The sequence below is a fragment of the Amblyomma maculatum genome, chromosome 5 (assembly GCF_055883805.1).
Source record: "Amblyomma maculatum isolate TAMU_Amacu chromosome 5, ASM5588380v1, whole genome shotgun sequence".
In the NCBI taxonomy this organism is placed as follows: domain Eukaryota; kingdom Metazoa; phylum Arthropoda; class Arachnida; order Ixodida; family Ixodidae; genus Amblyomma; species Amblyomma maculatum.
Window position 1 is genome coordinate 1138601 of NC_139348.1, and position 18561 is coordinate 1157161.

Consider the following 18561-nt stretch of genomic DNA (forward strand, 5'->3'; position numbering starts at 1 on the left):
CATACGCACCACTCGCCATCCCTGTGCTTTATTGTTGAGGTAGTCAAGTTCCTATAGATCTGTACGGATGCTAAATGCTGTGTCCCTTAGAGCTGATAACCCGGCCCAAAAACACGCCATCAAACAATACGCCTGCAATGCATGGTGCGTGGTATATACGGACAGGACGAAAACAGACAACAATCAACTATAGGCCCAATTCTCGCACCTCCTGGTGATTCTCTGAAACACGCGATCGTCCGCTATCACATGCAGTCGCTTTTGAACCGAGCGACCACCCACTATCACACTGCACTTGCATAGCCGCTTCGTGATTAGCGCGAAACGCGTTGGTTTTCCAGCCGCAGTTACATGTCATTAATGGCATACCTGGTGGCATGGAGCGCAGGCACTGAGCGAAAATGAGGCCGAGAACCAACGAGCGGTCACTACTTTATATTGGCTGCGCATGCGCATGGGACGCGTAACTAAATCCCAGAACTTAATGTTAGATGGCGCTGACTTCCTCCGCGGAGCAATATCGGCGCGCTCTATAGACAAGGCTGCTCACCACTGTATACAAGCCGATTGACTGTCCTGGTGGAGGCCACAGTTATATCGTGGGCTCTTTCTTTTTTATTCTGTCTTTTAAAAGCTATTGTGGAATTTTTACAGAAAACACACACACAGGCATATATATATATATATATATATATATATATATATATATATATATATATATATATATATATGTGCGCGCGCGCGTGTGTGTGTGTGTGTGTGTGTGTGTGTGTGTGTGTGTGTGTGTGTGTGTGTGTGTGTGTGTGTGTGTGTGTGTGTGTGTGTGTGTGTGTGTGTGTGTGTGTGCGTGCGTGTTTGCGTGTGCGCGTGCGTCCGTGCGTGCGTGCGTGCGTGGTCGCAAATAGGAAGAGTGTTAAATTTCCCCTCAGTTAAGGCCCAAATATTCTCACGTCCGTGCTTATTCTTCTGACTGCAAATTCAAGGTCCAGACCATGGCAGGTATGGAGAATAAAATGTGCCAGCGGACCTCGAGATTTCAGCAGAAAGTGCCGCTACCGGCTACCGCTGTAAAATAAAACACACTGCCTTGTTTTAAATTTAATCTGTTCTCCAAGAATGGGATTTTCTCCGCGAAATCAAAGTCACACTTGAGGGGCCGATCTTCAGGAGAAGACTGTGTGCAATCGAACATACCGCCGGGGATTCAACATCCTGCCATCAAAATGAGGGTTATTCGAAACTTTTTCTTACTGTACAGTATCCGTCGACTGGTGCATTTGGTCTCTGTCGACAGCATTTTATTTCCAATTTTCGCATATCCTATTAACTTTGCGTCCACTTAAACACCCACTGGAGTATATTTCCCTACACATGTGTCCTTTTAAGTGGCGTGCGATGTGACGTCACCAAAGCTCGTGACGTCACATCGACGTACCATTGGCGGGGAATTTGATTTTTTTTTCTTTTTTTTTTTTTTACGCAAAACAAGGCCAACGACGACGGAGGCAGAACGATGCTCGGATAAGGCGGGAAAATCGGCACCGTAACTGTTCAGCCAACTTGACATGGGTTTCTACTGTTAAATTTTAAGTTAACTGAAATGTTACGGCATCTTTAACCACCTTATCATCGCATCGTTCTGGATCCGTCGTCGTTAGCCTAGTCTTTCGTCGCACGTCATGTAAACGCATTCTGGGGCTTATTTCTTCTGGCACGTTTCTGAACATAAAGAGCCTTCCAGTGAATTCGGCAAGTACATGCATGGATAAGAATCACCCATGGCTTGAGGGATTTCACTAAGGGCATAAATGAGTGAAGCTGTGCTGCATCGAAAACCAGGCTTTATTAATGCACGATTGCTTACATAGACGCGTCGCGACAATGCAAACAGTAGGAAAACGACCACAGTCCATTCGTCTGCCATGGTCTTCATGACATTCTCGTGATAACAAAACGACCTGAGCGTAGGTCTCCAAATGAGACGCGGTGAGATTATAAAAAGGTAAGATATTTTGCGAACAAGCAAAGTACGTATCAGTGTAAAAAAAAAAAAAAAGCAAAAAAAAAAAAAGAAACGAACGGAATAACTGTAACGCTAGCGTTAGAACACCCAACTGTAAGAGCTTAGGTAAGAGATTCAAATAGGGATTGTTGCCTTTCAGAAGTTAATGCGTCTGAGAAGTGAAAATAACTGCGATACAGCTTCGCTCCCTACAACTAAAACGTCGCCCCGCTCACAAATCCATTCTTTTATCGAGCTTCATTTGTCGCTGATGTTGGGCTGCAAATTTACAACTTTAGCATTTAACATTTTCATGAGAAAGATCCCATTGACGATAAGAACGTCCCTGTGATACCAGCTAAAGCACGTTCAGCTAACGTTGGTGCGGTAATGCGACAGTATGCAAAACACGCAGTAAAGGAAGCGGAACGGAAGGATTTGCAAAATGCGACACGCTTCTTGGGGGCAATAAAATCTCACCTTCACCGTTCAATTAAAACAGATGCATCGATACGCCGCTCATGCAGACGTGTATCCGTAAAACAGCCACCACGTTTGCGACGACGTGCCTGGGAGGCCGAGCTGGCCGAGCCGAGCCGCCGAGCTATGACGTAGCATTGTACCATTGTCTGGAAATGCGCACATGCAGCGGCAATCAGTTTCTCATCGAGAACACACAGTCTTCACCTTGCTGTAAAGGTCTACTACCACCAGCAGAATGAAATACTGACTGTTTGACACAGAAAACCCACTTTGTACGCAGCACGCAACGATGAACGTTGAACCCGGGCCGAAGACGCACCCATTCCGCGGATGAAAAAGCTTTGGTCTCAGCCATATCTATGCCATATCTGAGCTTTGGGCAACTACGCAGCGGATACTAAATGGCCGAGAGAGGTCGTTAGAAACAAGTTAAAATATTATTATAAATATGACACGTTTTTTCTTACGCAAGAAACGAAAACTGCATTCATTACTGAGCGTGAATATTATATTTACTTTCTAGTTCTTTGGAGTAATTTTATTTTTTGTGCTTTAATAATTTACCACACAGTTCGCAGGGGCCCTTTGCATCGTTCATCATCATCATCGAGTTGATGCCGCTGGCAATAGGCAGCTGCACGCGTTTTCTTCCAGGTAACGGGACCTGTTACATTGAGCTTGCCGTGGTTTTAAGCCATGCATGCTCACGGCCGTTTGCTGTTTATGTTATGAGTTTCATTTATTATTCCCTCACCACGGGATGCAAGATATCTCATGCACTGTGTGAAGACGGCAAAGTGGCTGCAATGACTCAGAGGTTCAGACACTTTCTGGTTCGCGATGTTCCGCTCTGCGCATGCACGAAAATGCGACATTTAGTAATCGTTTCGAGTCACAGTTGCTGACAAGCCTGGGGGCGAGAGCCGAACCTTGATGAGCTTATACTCTCGCGCATGTACGAAACATAAGATTGAGCTCCGGCGAATGTCGGCGGCTTCAATGCCTCACTCGAGCGCCATTAAACCTAAAAGGATGTAGGTAGATGACGCTTCAAAAGTCAGCACTCGGTAATCTGAGCGAAACATGGATTCACGAATGCCGTATAGGTTCCAAAAAGGAGCATATTATTGCCTAGTCCAATGCGAAAAAGACTCAAAGGCGACCCTGGCTCAACGCACAAACAGCGAAGAACACTGATGTCAAGAATACGTGCGCCGTTCACATCATCGTAATCCGTACTATCCATTACCGTATCATGAGGCCAATTGTCTTTTTTTTTTTTTTGAACTTTCGGTAGGTTGCTTGTTGCACTTGCGAGTGAGTGTTCCGAATCCGCCATTGTTGCCAATCGCGCTGGCTAACCGTTTTCCATATTAGCCCTCATATGCCAAAATTCATAAATGCAGTAGATCACGTAGTAACTATACACCTCGGTCAATCGGGAGAACGCTGCACAATTATATTTAGTTCCGTTCCTCACTCTAAGTTTTGTCTTTTTTACCTGAAAAACGATAAAATAAAATCAACTCAGCGAAGCACAACAACTTTTCCCTGATCTCTTTGAAGACTGTTGGCTCCTACGTGCGCAGAAAGAGTACATCCCATGCCCAAACTCTACAGATTCGTACCTCGTGTGCACGTCTGCTTCGAAATCACGGCTGCGTAAAATGGCAGTGGAGGCAGTGGCTAGGAAGTGGGTGCAACGAATTATTAGGCTCACGCGGCCATAATCGCCGCTCGGAGCATGCAAGCTTCCTGCCCCGTGTGCGTCGGAATAAATCTCCGGCTGCGCACGCGCGTCTCTTCGGACGAAATTAAAGCGTCACTGCAGCCTTTTAAGGGCGAAACAGAGAAATATGCGCCAACGAGAACAATCAGAGGGCCATGAAAGAACAGGAACTGCATTTTTTCCCTCGCGCGCGCACGACAAAAAGGAGGGGGAAGCAAGCCGCGGAGCAAAGAAACTGATCGCGTGCGCGGATGACGCTTGCGTCAACCGGAAGCGAGAGGAGCCGGCCGGAAGTGACGAACGCCCGGCTGAACTCCTGACTGGCGCTTTCCCCCCCTTTTCTGTTGTTTCTGTCTTTGTCTTTCAGCTTTTGCGCATAAACTGAGTCGTGCGCATTTGTATCTGGAACTATTACAGAGACTAAATGATTGTTCACAGCCCACGCCTGTCACCTGTATTTTGCGTGTAGCATTTAGAAGAAAAAAATATATCCAAGCCCTGCTCGTAAACTGTCTGCGATTTTCCGCAAGGTGTGACTTTTAAATTCACCGCTGGGAATTATAAGTTCAGGCCCATTGATTGGTCTCGATGCCCATGTTGACCTTTACGTTTCATGGATGTGATTTACTCTTGTTGATAAAATTACCCCTTCTAGCCCCAGTCAAGGCGTCATGTATTGACTGGGTTCCAAATAGCTGCCTGCTAAAGTGTGTGCCAACCACCACCGGCGTCGTCCTGCTTTTCTATAATTCCGACGACATCGTACAAATGCGTCCGTCCCTTTTTTTCACAGTCTGTCGATGCCCGAGGCTGTGGCTATCGTCTAAAGTTGAAACTGTCTCGACGGATAACTCGAAGTCGATTCGATGAGCATGTTTGGAGCATAAAAGGGTTGTTCCTTCTATCGAATGGTGGATCTTGAAGGTCGAACACATTTCAAGAACCTTGTCGTTTCGCTACGCGGAGTCTCATTCTGAATACAACTTTTCTTCAGAGCTCGTAAAAGGAGAAAACGAACGCATCTTTAGTACGTCGTAGTGGCGTATCCCTCGAAGGAGTATACAGTCGTTTTCCGAATTGAGTACGACTCGGCGCTGTGTACACAGATCGGCCCTGTTCTACAACCGCGCTCTGTTCTGAGTTATCTGCAGCGATGGCAGGCGGCTCCGCTCATCGCGATCGCGTTGCCAAGAAGAAAACGCCATAAACGTCCGCATACGCGAGTTTTCTTGCGGTGGTAAAACTGAAATAAATTGCTCTGTAATTCCTAACGCGTCTATATAAACGCGAGCATGCACGCAGTTTGCCGAGGTCGGATTATATCGCTCCCTGCAGAAACGTCCATCGGACCTCCCGCGGGCCTACATCGTTGGCATACTCGCGATGCTTTACACTCGTTTTACGAGTGCCGATAAATGAGGGGCGAGGGGGAACAGCAGTGCCATGGGCGATTACCGCACATTTGTTGCGCAAAGTATCCGAAAGCAGAATCGTTAGAGCGACTGTCTTACGAGGTCGCCGGAAGACGTGCGTGGCGTATACAGTGAGCGCATGCGCGAAAGTTAACAGAGTTGGCTGAGGTTCGGGTGCACATCGCCTATAAATGATAACATTAGGGAGTTTGATGCTATACTAGACTGCTTCTATTTCATTATGTTGCTGAGGTTGTACGATCTAAACTTAGGCGTCGGTATCAGTGACGCACAGAGCAATGGGCTGCGATGTATGTAAGCTCCAGTTAAACATGACGCAGTAGCGCGAGTAATTGTTCAGGAATGCGTCACGCGAGCGCGCTATCCTACTATTAATGGCGCACAGAGGTTACTTTCTTACCACAAGCTCGTTCTCTCGCAGTAACTTGGTTCAATTATTCAGTGTCCGCCCGCTCATTCAGCCAATTAATCACTAGCCGTGCCATATCGCTAACTCATTTCTTGGATATAATTCGCGCATTCAATATACTCGATTTCGCCACTACGCGGTGCTTACAGCAAACGCAGTCATGAATTGAGCATTATCCAGAGCCACTGGTGAGCGGCGTTCAGGTGATAACTGCAGCTATTGTGACAATGACACGTCCGCTGCTAGACATCAAGTATGCTCGGTCCCAGAAAGGTCCAAATGCTGGTACCAAACGCCGGCGAGAACCTTCCATTCGCTCGTAAATAAAGGCCTCTCGGGGACTCAGCGCAAATAAGGTCTGCGGCGAGCAATTGCAAACAACTTCTGTACACCGTGTACGGCTGTTAAGACCTGCGAATACCCCTCTGCCCTTCTTTACGGCGAAGAAGGAGTCGCTCTTCCACGCCCCGCGGAGCGCGGTTGGCACAGCACTGTCCCGCAAACTGGCTCTCCATGCACAGGAGGAGTGCGCGAATATACAAGCGATCGTCCGCAGACTCGCAGCAGGCTGTGTTCGTGACGGGCATATAAGGGTCGGCCGTCTTCTTACTCCCCTCTCTGTCGTTGCCGGCTTTTCGTGCATCCCAATAAACATGGAACGATTTGCCTGTTAAACGAGCCGGGGAGGAAGCTGTTCTGGAGTTGATCGCCACTCCTAGGGCAGGGGTCGCAAGAGTCGTTTAGCTGCGTACGCTCTCGTCGTCGACGATATCGGGTGGGCTGGATACGGCTTCGGGGGACGCCCGCTTGTTTGCACAGTCACGTCGGTCTGCGTGCGCCGGGCTTTTGATGCATTCGCAGAGAGGGGAAGGGAGAGGGGTTGTCACTCGGATTCTATGCGGTTCACGTATGCAGCGGCCGAAGCGGCTGGTGTCCGCTTGCACAAGCTCTCAGTAGGATCTTATTCGCGCCGACGAGTGCGCGGGTGACGAAGACCGACACCGCCGCTCTAATTGGAGCCTCTATTCTTCTGTTCTATGGGGCTGCCGGTTTTACTCCGCTGTAAATTCCTCGCCAAGAAACACGCTTCAACTCCCAGAGGAGTAACGAAAGGACAACCGGGTTGACGAGCAGTAATGAAACAAGGTGTACCTATACTTCGACTTTGGTTAGTCAGCGCACGGCTGTGAGCCCGGCGGCAGCGTAGTCGCGCTGGAACTGGGAAGCGCGCGCGTGGTTCGCCATGAGTCCGCCGTTCTAAGGCCCTCTGCGTGCTCGCGCCCCTGTCCGCGGCATCAGCAAGGCGGCGCGAGGCACGCAACGCGCACTGCGTCTTCTCGAGGGGGCCAGCGCACTCTGTCGCGAGACTCTGGGGCCCCGTCTGGACTACCTGGCGCCGCGCATGCAGACATATATACTATAAGCCTCGTAAAGGCGGAGGCGCTCGTAAAAAAAAGAAGTCCCGCGACGCCACCGTCGGAGCGCTGAGAGGCTCCCAAAACGTTTGGCGTCTGTCAGGGAAAAGCCGCGGCGATGATGCCTCCCCTGCAATTACCCGCGGCAACGCGAGGATCCCATGCAGTGTGTGACGCCTGCATGGGAACGGTGGATGCGAGTGGAAGACGTCGTGCCAGTCCAGCTCCGCATGGCATGCGCCCATCTCCGTAACTTGTTTTCGGCTGCGCTTGTATTTGTATGCGCGTCAGCCCCAATAGCAATCGCCCCTGCACGCGCTCCGTTTTGTCTCGGTATAGTGTGCTCAAAAGAACGCAACGGAATCGTTTAAAGGGATTGACGTCGCCCTCGATCCGCACGCACAGTTTCTCACACGGCTTCTCACGAAAGAGCATACCACTCACCCGAATTCCACTCACTCACTCAGTCCTCTCTCTCACTCACTCATTGATTAGTCATTTCACAGAAAAACGCGAGCGTTCAGACGGTAAATAATTGTGCTGGAAAGCCAAGCCGAAAGCTGTCAAGCTAATGGCCGCGTGCAAGCAAGAACGGTCATTCGGCTGTCCGCAGTCTCCTCGCAGTGGGTGCGTGCGTAGCTGCCTTCGAGCAGTGACTCTGGGGGTGAGGTCTCACTGTAAGGGTCGCGACACACTATACAAAAGACGAGGGAGCATACATGTAAGCGCGCGTAAATGGAAAGGGCAACGAGGAGTTCGTAGGTCGACCGGTGGACGATTATGCACTTCAAAGGGAGAAGTGCCAGATCCCGCCAAGGTCGCGAGGTAGGTTACGGGTCACCGTTTGCTTGAGTGCGCCGGAAAATAACAGCATTGCGGAACGTCCGTTTAACACGCCACAGTGTTGTCACTCTCCGCCTCAGGAGGACGCTCCGGTTAAAACGAAGTTCAGAGCTCGTTGCACCATTTTCAAACAACATAAGTATTAAATGAAGTAAACTGATGATGTTTTCATGATTCATTTTCTGATTACTTAATTACAGCAAGAGATTCGCTCAAACCACTTATATAACGTTTAATAAGGATTCACTTGCTCGAGTTTTCGCCTTATAGAGCAGACGTTCTGCGCGCTGAAGCTTGGATTCAGGCAGGATATGCTTTTTGGGGTTGAAATATTCTTTACTGTATCTGTATAGTCATTGCCTCAAATATCTTTCTCACCCTTTGATCGCCGCTCTGCCTATATATCCTTCATGCATCGTCCCCTTGTCACTGGACAAAAGCGAGATCATCATTTGTGCGGTCACATCACCACGCAGCCACGTAAGGCATCTGTCAGCATATAATATTCCAGCTACGCTGTGCAGGAGCCCGCTTTAGGATCCCCTCGTAGATTCCGCTCATCCGCCTCATGACATTCTGCCGCTAATGCTATACGCGGTGGAACATGACTGATAGAAGTTTCAAAAGATGCATGAGTCGCACGCTTGTGCGTCGAATACTCGGTCTCCTAGCTACAGCACCTGGAATGGCCTTGTATGCATATTCACACTGCAGTGCATATAATCTGCACAAAAGGTACGCCGTGCGTGGAAATGTTATCCGAATCCGGAGGGTAAAAAACTGCGAATAATAAAGAAAACAAGTATATGGAGCCTGTCTTTGGAAAGGGTCTCATTTCATGTCATCCAACTCTCGCGCTTCCGTGCAGCGAGCCGCGTGCGGTGGATAGCGCAGGTGCGCTTTCAGGCGGCCGCCAAAAAGCGCCATTACAGATGGCCCTTTACTTCCCGCGGGAGGCGCGCGCCGATTTGCCTGGCGCAAAGAGGAAGCCGCCACAATGCGAACAAGCCAAGCGCGGCTAAAACGTTCCGCGCTTTTTCATCCTCCCGCTGCATGTACCGCGGACTGCGCGCGTTTTGGTCCATCACCACGTGAATAGGCTGCGCACGAGGCTGGCCCGAACACCCGACGGCCAGCCAGATATGACCGCGGCTGAATAGGAGTGCCGGCGGCGACTCGGAAATGCGCGACGGAAGCCGGGGCAGTTATTGACTGCGATTCTCCCGTTCTTATACCGACGATCAGCTGCTGCTGAAAGTCGCGCGTTCAGCGTTCTCAATATACACCTTCATCTGTATACAAGCGCTGCAGGGCTCAGCCAGCTCCGCAATTTCGTGAACTGTCGTTGCGGGCAGGCATTGTTTAATAATCACCGGAGGCGTTAGACTGGTAATTTGCTTAGGACTCTATTTAGATGATGAGAGTGATATTTATGAAGGAAAATTCATTCACACGCACATACCCAAACTAAATTATCACAGAGTTTGTATAATACCCGCGTCCCTAGGAAATTTAGGAGGGCGTTCGCAGTGCACAATGCCGAAGCTGCGTCCCACCAGGTTCCAAGTAGCATCTTCAGGGCACTGACGTATAGTCGGAATTTGGCGGGGAGCTCTGACGTGAAGCCTCTTCGCTGGTTCATACGCACTCTGTACGTCTCTCTCCCTTGCACTTAAATGCAAGTAAGGAGAAAAATATAGTGTTGATGATAGCGAGCCATAAAACTGAGTCCACTATTGCGGTCACGGGACTTAATAAACGCGCACGCAGTTTCCGTGGAGCACACGAGTCGCTATTACCAGAACATATCGCGCTTGCACGTTCAAGACTTATTCTGACAGGACACACACTGAGAAGGCAGTTTGGAGCAAGACAAGCGGACAGGCTATCATTTTATACTTTGTTCTGGCAAAACTATGTCTGATTTTAGTGGCAATGCACTATTTCACGAGGTCTAACCGGGCCTTCAGGATATGCGCCACAGTTACTTTGCCTTTAATTTCCTGTAAACCAATTATTGTTATATTATTCAGGTGTCCACAGAGAGCGTGACAGATATCGCGGCTTTTCTTTCCTGTAAACCACTTACTAATGAAAGCATTAGTAGGGCACGTAAAAATGATAAATAATGATGATTGCAATTGATAACAATACTAATATAATAATAATCCATGATAATTAGTGGGATAAAGTAATAAAATAAAACCTAAAATAAAAAGAAAAATAAATAAAGTAACATCTCGCTGCGCGTCATGGTTGCCTGCATAGGCGCACTGCGTAATTGCTATCGGCACGTCAGACCACGCCAGAATGGCGAGTGAGAAGGGTCCCTCTACTGTCTCGGCCGAAGAAGCGCGCCGTGTCCGGCAGGCTGAGTTGGAACGGGAGAGAACACGCCGTAAACGTGAACACGTTGTCTAATGTGTATATATTCTAGAATCTAACCAAATAGAAACTTAGAGCAAAAAAACAAAAACAAATACCGACCAACAGCAAAACCGAATTAAACCGTTCTTTCGCCCGTTTAACTCGGTCTAAACGTAGCTGAACAGCTGCTAATTTTACAGAAAACGGTACAAGACAGAAAAGAGCCCAGTAAATACATGTAAGTATATCGGCGGTTTGAATATCAAGTATTCGACAGCTTTGATGATTGCAAAAGGCGGCTAACTTGAGATGATTGAACGATAACCAGAATGCGATAGAGACTGACACGAGATGGTGACACCTTGAATGGAATGGCCTTGCGGTGATAGCGCTTATGATCGCTATTTATGAAACTAAGAAACCGAAGCGAAACAAACTAGAAACATTTGCGAGAGAATAAAGCGTTTAATAATGACCATGATGATGATGCAGGGCACTGAAAAGACTCGCCTTGCGGCTTATTCAACAGCTATTATACCGATACAACGGCGCTTATCTGTTGCATCGAGCCTCTGTTTACTCCATTAACCGATGGAATTAACTTCACAACTAGATCGGGGATCATTAATTCCAGGTTAGCTTCTTCATGAGTGCGCGCTTCTAAAGGTTTTCAACTTTTGGGGAGGTAATCACGTTCCGAGATTACTCAGGAGTATTTTTAAAGTGGCTAGGATGAGCAAAAGATACGCTTCCCTTTCTCTCTCGAACTGATCGGAACTCTTCCGGCGCTATTCTTGCCGCGAGCATTTTTACAGCGGAAGTTTTTTCAGTTGGGGTGCAACTTCGGATTTCTCCTCGCTTTGTCACGTTTACCGTGAAGGCCTGAGTTAGACGAAACTAAGAAAAAGGAGTGTACCGTGTCCATGCACACCACGACTATAGCCACCATGCTTCTATGACCCAGCCGAGCACGCTAACCGCTACTCCACGGCAACATCCTTGAAAACGAGTCCATAATTCTTGTCTAGCATATAAGGACGCCATACGGCGTTGAGGGTAATGGCAACAGCGGCTCTGGGGAGGAGACGGGAAATGTCAACGCTGGCATCACTGACATCACATCATCGTTACGTCGTTTGAAAATCAGGAAAATTTAATAAAAGACAAGCCATGTAAAACCTTGCTAAACCATTTAAAACCACGCCTAACATAACGTTAAAGCCTTGCTTAGACCCTTACCACGTTTTTCGCGAGTTTAGGTGAAAGGAAAACGCTAATATTTTTCTCGATCATCCGTTCAAGAGTGTCGATAACCCACAGACGGGAACTATTTTTCGGTTGCACGTCAATTCCTAATCCGGAACTTCGTTTTTTTCTTTCTTTTTTTTTTAATATGACTGATTACATTGAAAATACCATTTTAAAATGTCGCTAAAGCACCACACGGACAATTCCAGGAGTGGCAGATGTCCATTTTTGTGTATCTATATTAGTTTTATGGTGTTATTGTTTTGGTTATCTATTTAGCTTCGCCGGACGTGAAAGCTGAGGTAAACGATAGGCAACACAATTTCCACACCGGGCCGAGTGTTTCTGAGAGCTTTCTGGGAGCTTTCTGTGATCCAGTGATCTGATATATAGTGTAAAAATGGCTTTCGCGTGACTGTCACGGTTGATTGATATGGAAGGTTAGGTTTCTGTGTTGCATGTAGAGGTTATTGCATAACTCCTACTGATGGTCAAAATGTTTTGATTGCATTTGGCTGAACTTTCTGGGTTATTTCCTGCCTGTATACAGGAAGCTTGCCCACTCCACTCTGCGTCGAGCTCTGTACAGATGCTACTATAATGAGCGCAGAATTGCTCCTGCGTCACAATTAACTTGTATTTTTGTTTGTTTGCTTATGCATCCTGCAGGTCTTTAATGGTCTGCTGCAGGAGCCAGTGCGAAATGAGCCAATTATAAGAATAAAATGCGCAATGACGTGAAAGAAGCAAAATTGTAAATAGAAACAAAATACACACAAAACTAAAAAAATTCAAGTAGCAGTAAAAACATTAGCTGGGGTTCAGCTCTAGCTAAACCCGGTAGGTTGCGTAAGCAAAGCCGACGTAGCTTCTCTTTCTGTTCCTTCTTCTTCTTCTCGCTTCTCGCCTCGCTTCACAGCCTACACGTCAATTACAGATCACCTTCGAATATATGATATCGAACCGATTGCCATGGGTGGGCAGGAGGCGTTGATCATGATTTTCCAAGCACAGTAATGTAACTTCGGAGCATTGTAGTGTATCGTTGGCTTGCTGAGATAATGTCAGTTGACAATTGTGGATCTCGATGCTAATCGTCTCCGTGACGACGCTCATCGTATACGTGCCCCTTCGGTTTCGCAGGGAGCGAATCTCCGGAGCGGACACTCGAGTCGCCCCCTGGAGGCAGTGGCGGTGGAGGCGGGGGCATGTGCTCGCTCAAGATGAAGAAGCAGCGCAAAGCACGCACCGCCTTCACGGACCACCAGCTGCAGACGCTGGAGAAGAGTTTCGAGCGCCAGAAGTACCTCAGCGTGCAGGACCGCATGGAGTTGGCGGCGAAGCTCAACCTCACCGACACACAGGTCAAAACATGGTACCAAAACAGGAGGTACGCTTTTCTTTCAGACATAAGCATTGGAGGAACGTGATAGCTCTTGCTGATTGTGAGTGCCTTGGATGTAGCGGATAAATGTTTGGAGGAAGCGCATGAACATTGAAGCAAACAGATAATCCGGTAGTGTTCTCACTACGAAAAAGTATACCTTACATTTAGATAGACGAGGAGCTAGTAGGGAGTTTTAGAATAGGGGAACCCAAGGATTGGGGCCCCCAAGAAAATACCGTGCCGTGGCGTAACGTTCGAGCCGACCGGAGAGTTTTAGAATAGGGGTTTGCCGACGCAGCGGAGCGGGGCTTGCGTTCGTCGATCGCAGCGCCCTGACGGTAAACCGTGAAAGCATTTAAATATATAAAAGCCAAAACAACGCTATCTTATTAAACAGACACTGCTGTCATTGTACAAAAATATCCTAAAAATACCAGTTATATAATCTGTTTTCTTCAGACAATACGAAATCGACCAATCTTAATCAATCCAGGCTGAGCCGGGAAACCTCATTTGAACCTTCCGCGCTTTCCGACGCCTGGTCGCCATGGCAACCACACGATGCGAACTCGCTAAGCCTAGCAGCTCGGTAAATCCGGAAGCAATCAGGCAATATGGGGCGTTTTATCGCTTAAATTTGGTGGTGCGGGCATCATGAGACATAGCACAAGCTTCGTTGGCCTTTCGTTTGCTGTGAACGCTTGACACAATGCAGCGGTAACGACGAATGTGTGCCGAGGCGAGCGGCGGCCGCTTGACCGGACGCCGCCATATTGCCCGACCCTATCCGGCAATAGGGTCCACGCTATTTCGCCGAGATAGGGTCGCCGTCGTCCGCTGACCCAAAAACCCAAGGCCCGCTTGGGTTCTGCGCATGCGCACTCGCGCCCCGCTATTACCCTATCCCCCTAACCGATAGGGTCCCCCTATTCTAAAACTCCCTAGTGACTTTACGTTTATCAGTGTGTTGACGTATTGATGGAAAGGCGTGTACATTCATGCTAATGTCACTTTCAAGAGCACTGAACTTCTTGAGCGGGACATGTGATTAAATTGCCGCTGATAAGGCAACGTCCTGGCCCGGATAATGCTTGCAGAGTGGTGCGCTTTGGCAAATTCTGCGCTTTCTTTATAAGCGCTTCAAGCAGCTAAGGACAGCGATACACAAGTTAATAACAGACTTCGCCATCGGATGAGCGAGCTGTCCATACGCCTCCTCTCTGGATTATTTGAATAAACTTAATTGAGCGGTTGCTGTCCCCCTCCTAGCGCCGGATGCACTGAATAAACCATCGAGCAATAAGACAACGACTATAAGGGAACCCGCGTTGGATAGGATATATATAGAACGGAGGTACAGAGTTTTATAGTTGAAGCCATCGCAGCATGCTCAGTGACATCTCGAAACATTTCCTTCTTTCGTTAGTCGTGGTTAAGGATGAAAACATATTCAGTGCAAATTTTGAGGCCTATATATAGCAATTGGTAAACGGTACCATGGCTCACTGTAGGTGGTCAGCCAACCAAATGCACGGTACCTACGCTACGTCCCGTGTGCTTCAAGCGTATAACTGAGTCTGGTTGCGTGTAAGCCAGTTAGTGGGATCGAAACCGTCTTGCCTCTGTCCTATACTTTCTGTTTCTTTGTTCTTACGATGCTTCAAGCGTGCGGCAGTGTGAGCTTGTATTTATGCGGACCGGATCATCGCGTCGCCGTCTGGCATGGGCAGCACATCCATACTTGCATGTGGCGCCCTATATCACTGCAACACGGGCGTATCCGCGTTCAGTCCCCTTCACCAACAGCAAAGGCGGGAATAGGGGAAGAAGGAGAATCTCCAGCGACCGCGCTCGACGTCGCCTCTCGTCGCGCGGCTTGCCCTCAGCCGAAGGCTTCTTGAGCGGTTGCCGAGAGGGCGTCTCATTTCCAGGTTTCCGTGCCGCCTTTAATTGCGTCTCGCCAAAGCGCTTGCGCACTCCGGCGCCCGCAACTTAGCGGCAGGAAGTATGGTGTCTGAGCATCGTGGGAGACGAGCTGGCCGCGGCCACGAGGCATGGCGGAGCGCACCCTTCTGTCGCTAAGACGTCGTCTAAGCGGCCGGTCCTGTCAGGAATCGCTTAAGAGAGAGATATATACGCGCGAGCTCTCTCCCCCGCGTCCACTAAACGGCTGCCACTGCATTCGTTGCTTTCTGCGCCGACGAAAAAGCTAGAAAAAAATGGCCGAGAGGAGAGGCGCGCACGCGATGTCGCTATGCGCGCCGGTGCTGGACGAAGACTCCGAGGTGCAGCGCGTTGGAGCTTGCTCGTGCGCGGAAATAAACAAAAAGATCAAAAAGTGCCGGGAGGGAGAACGTCCGAGCCCGGGAGAACGCTCGTAAATGAATGACCGCGCATGACCGCAGCCGTATTCAGCGTTCCCTCGCGTCTCTTTGTTTTCATCTCTCTTGGCCGCTATCTCTTGAGCGCTCACGTAAAGGACTTCCGCCGCCACCGCCGCCGTGTGTACAAAACGAGCGTTTAGAGCGTTTAGGCTCCGGTCGGCTTTTCTTTCTATTGCTTCCTTAGTGCGTCGTATATACTAGAACACTTAGAGGCAAAAGGAAACGAGAAGCCATTTGTAAGTATGGTTAATTTTTCAAAAACCGCTTCGCTGGTTTCCCCGCCCCCTGCGTGCGTCCTCTTCGGGCCGTTTGTGAATTTGGTCAATTGGCACGAACAATTCATGCATCGGTTCACAGCTGCTGAGTACCTGCATACGGTTGCGCAGCCTTAGGCCGCCATTGCAAGGGTGTGGGTGCATTGGACATGGTAGTCTCAATATTTTTTTAGCTTGTTTTTTCACCTAACATATATCTCTGTCTTTCACCTGATGGTCCGTTACGCTGTAGTTCATCGACCCGCTTCACTATTACTAAATCATTTAACCCTACAGTTGCTTTACCAGTATCTGTATCTACGCCCGTCATTGCGTTCCGCGGCTTTCCCTCTGCGATAAACGTGGATATCTCACGCAACCCCAAAAGTTCACAATGGCGCTTCTGGTTTATGAGAGCGCTCATGGAATAGATGAAAATGCATGTAAACATTCAGAGTGAAAGTACACGAGTCTTTAGATGTTTTTAGACCACTTTAACTTAGGAAAGGAGTGCGCACTTGTGGGCCGCTTCATATATAGGATTCCTGAAGCATCACAGGCTTTATATATAGGAATAAAAACTTTCCTTCACGGCCTGTACTTTATCGCTACTACTGTCTGCCAGAAACAAAAGTGCGTGGTATGTAGGCCCATTCCTATGCACCCAATAAGGGTTGCAACTTTCGGGCAGCACATAGCTTTTTGAACAAATACTAAAGTTGCGCTACGCTCAGCTGCTTGTTTTTTTTTTTTTTTCTTTTTTCTTTAGTGAGCGAAGGGGAGTTGCCTTACCCACTTTATGTCGGCAATCGCTCTGCATGTGGCGCATGTTAAAAATAAAATATAATAGTTAACACTACAGCTAGTACTCCTGCTCGTGGTCTCCAAAGATAGTGTTGAGTTGCTCAAAACCTATTATGCTGGGCCTGTAGCCGAATTATTTGCCGCTTCTTTAGTGGGATAGTGCTTGAAAAATAAAAAATAAAAACTTTTTTGACGCTGGTGAACTCGCGTTCGAGACATGCATGGCACTAATTCATACCAGCGTAGGATATGGCCAACACGCTAACCAACAAATGTTTCGGTAATAGATGGAGTCGTGCGCTCAAAACCTGCTGTTGTTCCCCGCCTCTTACTCAACCTGGGACGTGCGCCTCCTTACTTGTGCAGGACTAAGTGGAAGCGCCAGACTGCCGTGGGCCTGGAACTCCTTGCCGAGGCTGGGAACTACGCGGCCGTGCAGCGAATGCTCCAGACGGCCCCTTACTGGCTGTCCAGCTATACGGGTCTGTCGCCGCAGTCCTCGCTGAGCACCATGGCGGCTTTGGATCTCTACTACCGGCAAGCCGCCCTCCAAAAGCCCATGGCGTACCGGCTCTACCCCGGTGTCCCGGGGGTGCCCGGAGTCGCGGGGGCCCCACCGCATGGCCATCCCCCGCCGGGGGCCTCAAGCAACGGACTGCCCGTCGTGTCCCCGCAAATGCCGCCCTGCTCTTCGGCGGCGAGCGCTTCGCCGAGCGCCACGGCCCGGCCATCGCCGTCGTCGCCCGCAGCGCCTGCCGCCTCCCACGCACCCCTCGCCCTCCCGACGACGTCGTCGTCCTCCTTGTCGTCGTCGTCTCTGTCGTCCTCGGTGTCCTCTTTCAGGCCGACGAGTAGGGAGTCCTGCTAAGGGAGCGTCGGCCTCTGCACTTACTACCCAGGCCTGTTGTAATACCGCGCCTCCTGCTCGTCCCTGTAGAAAGCAGCGCTCTCCCTCGCTTGTCTTTTGAAGCACTGCGAAACGAGAGAAGTGGGAGGATCACTCGAAGCGGAAAGTCTAGTCGTTACACCCACACAATTCCAGCACCTGCCGTTCTTGCGCAAAGGCGAGCGGAGCCACGGAAATCCGCTGTTACAGAAATATTGGTGCTCCGGAATCGTGAGGACAGGGCTTTAGCGGAATTAAATTCCGATTATTTTCGTTTTATTTTACAAGTATTATTAGGGTGTCAAAGAGAAGGGAAGATAGTGCGGTATGTTCAATTTTCCGCGAAGATACTATTACCGCCGTAGAGCATTATTTGGCGGAGCATCTAGGCCGAAGTCAGACTTACGGCTGAGCGCCGTCTCTTTGTGCTACCATCGAGCTTGATTTTCGTTCCAATTACGTTCAAACCCACCTACGGTCCAAGACGTAGTTCCTAGCTACGCAGTGTAGCGTTTCATGCTCCACTCGAACTCGCTGTTGTTCGAGTCGTGACGATATGTTTTAACATGGGCATACTGTGAAACGCATTTGGGTTTGTTGATTGTGTCCTATGGAATTCATATCGAATAATATTCATTGGAGAGAAAACTGGTGACCCATTTAAATGGTGATGTTGGCATAGCTTGAAAAGCTTTGCGAATGTAGTACTCGGGCAACTCGGCGGAATGGGAGCAAAGGTGACAGGAAATTAAATGAGTTGTTCTATTGTCATGGCTTGTCCTAAGTGTAACCGCTAAAGCATTCCACGCTCGACGGCAAACTCCCACAGTGTGTAAATAGAGGAAAAATGAAGGAAACCGCTGGCAGACGGAATCACTGTGCTTGCATCCTCATAGCGCGGATCAGACATGCAAGCG

The 18561-nt window shown here is 48.9% G+C and overlaps 1 protein-coding gene across 1 annotated transcript in view; it reads left to right on the plus strand.

The window, feature by feature from the left end:
- Positions 1-17626, plus strand: part of LOC146187602 (uncharacterized) — a 48881-nt gene extending 31255 nt beyond the window's left edge. The window contains exons 2-3 of the mRNA XM_084603034.1: positions 13073-13319; positions 17125-17626. Of these exons, the coding sequence (XP_084459160.1) occupies positions 13073-13319; positions 17125-17626 (749 nt within the window). The remainder of the gene's footprint in view (positions 1-13072; positions 13320-17124) is intronic.
- The last annotated feature ends 935 nt before the right edge of the window (positions 17627-18561 follow it).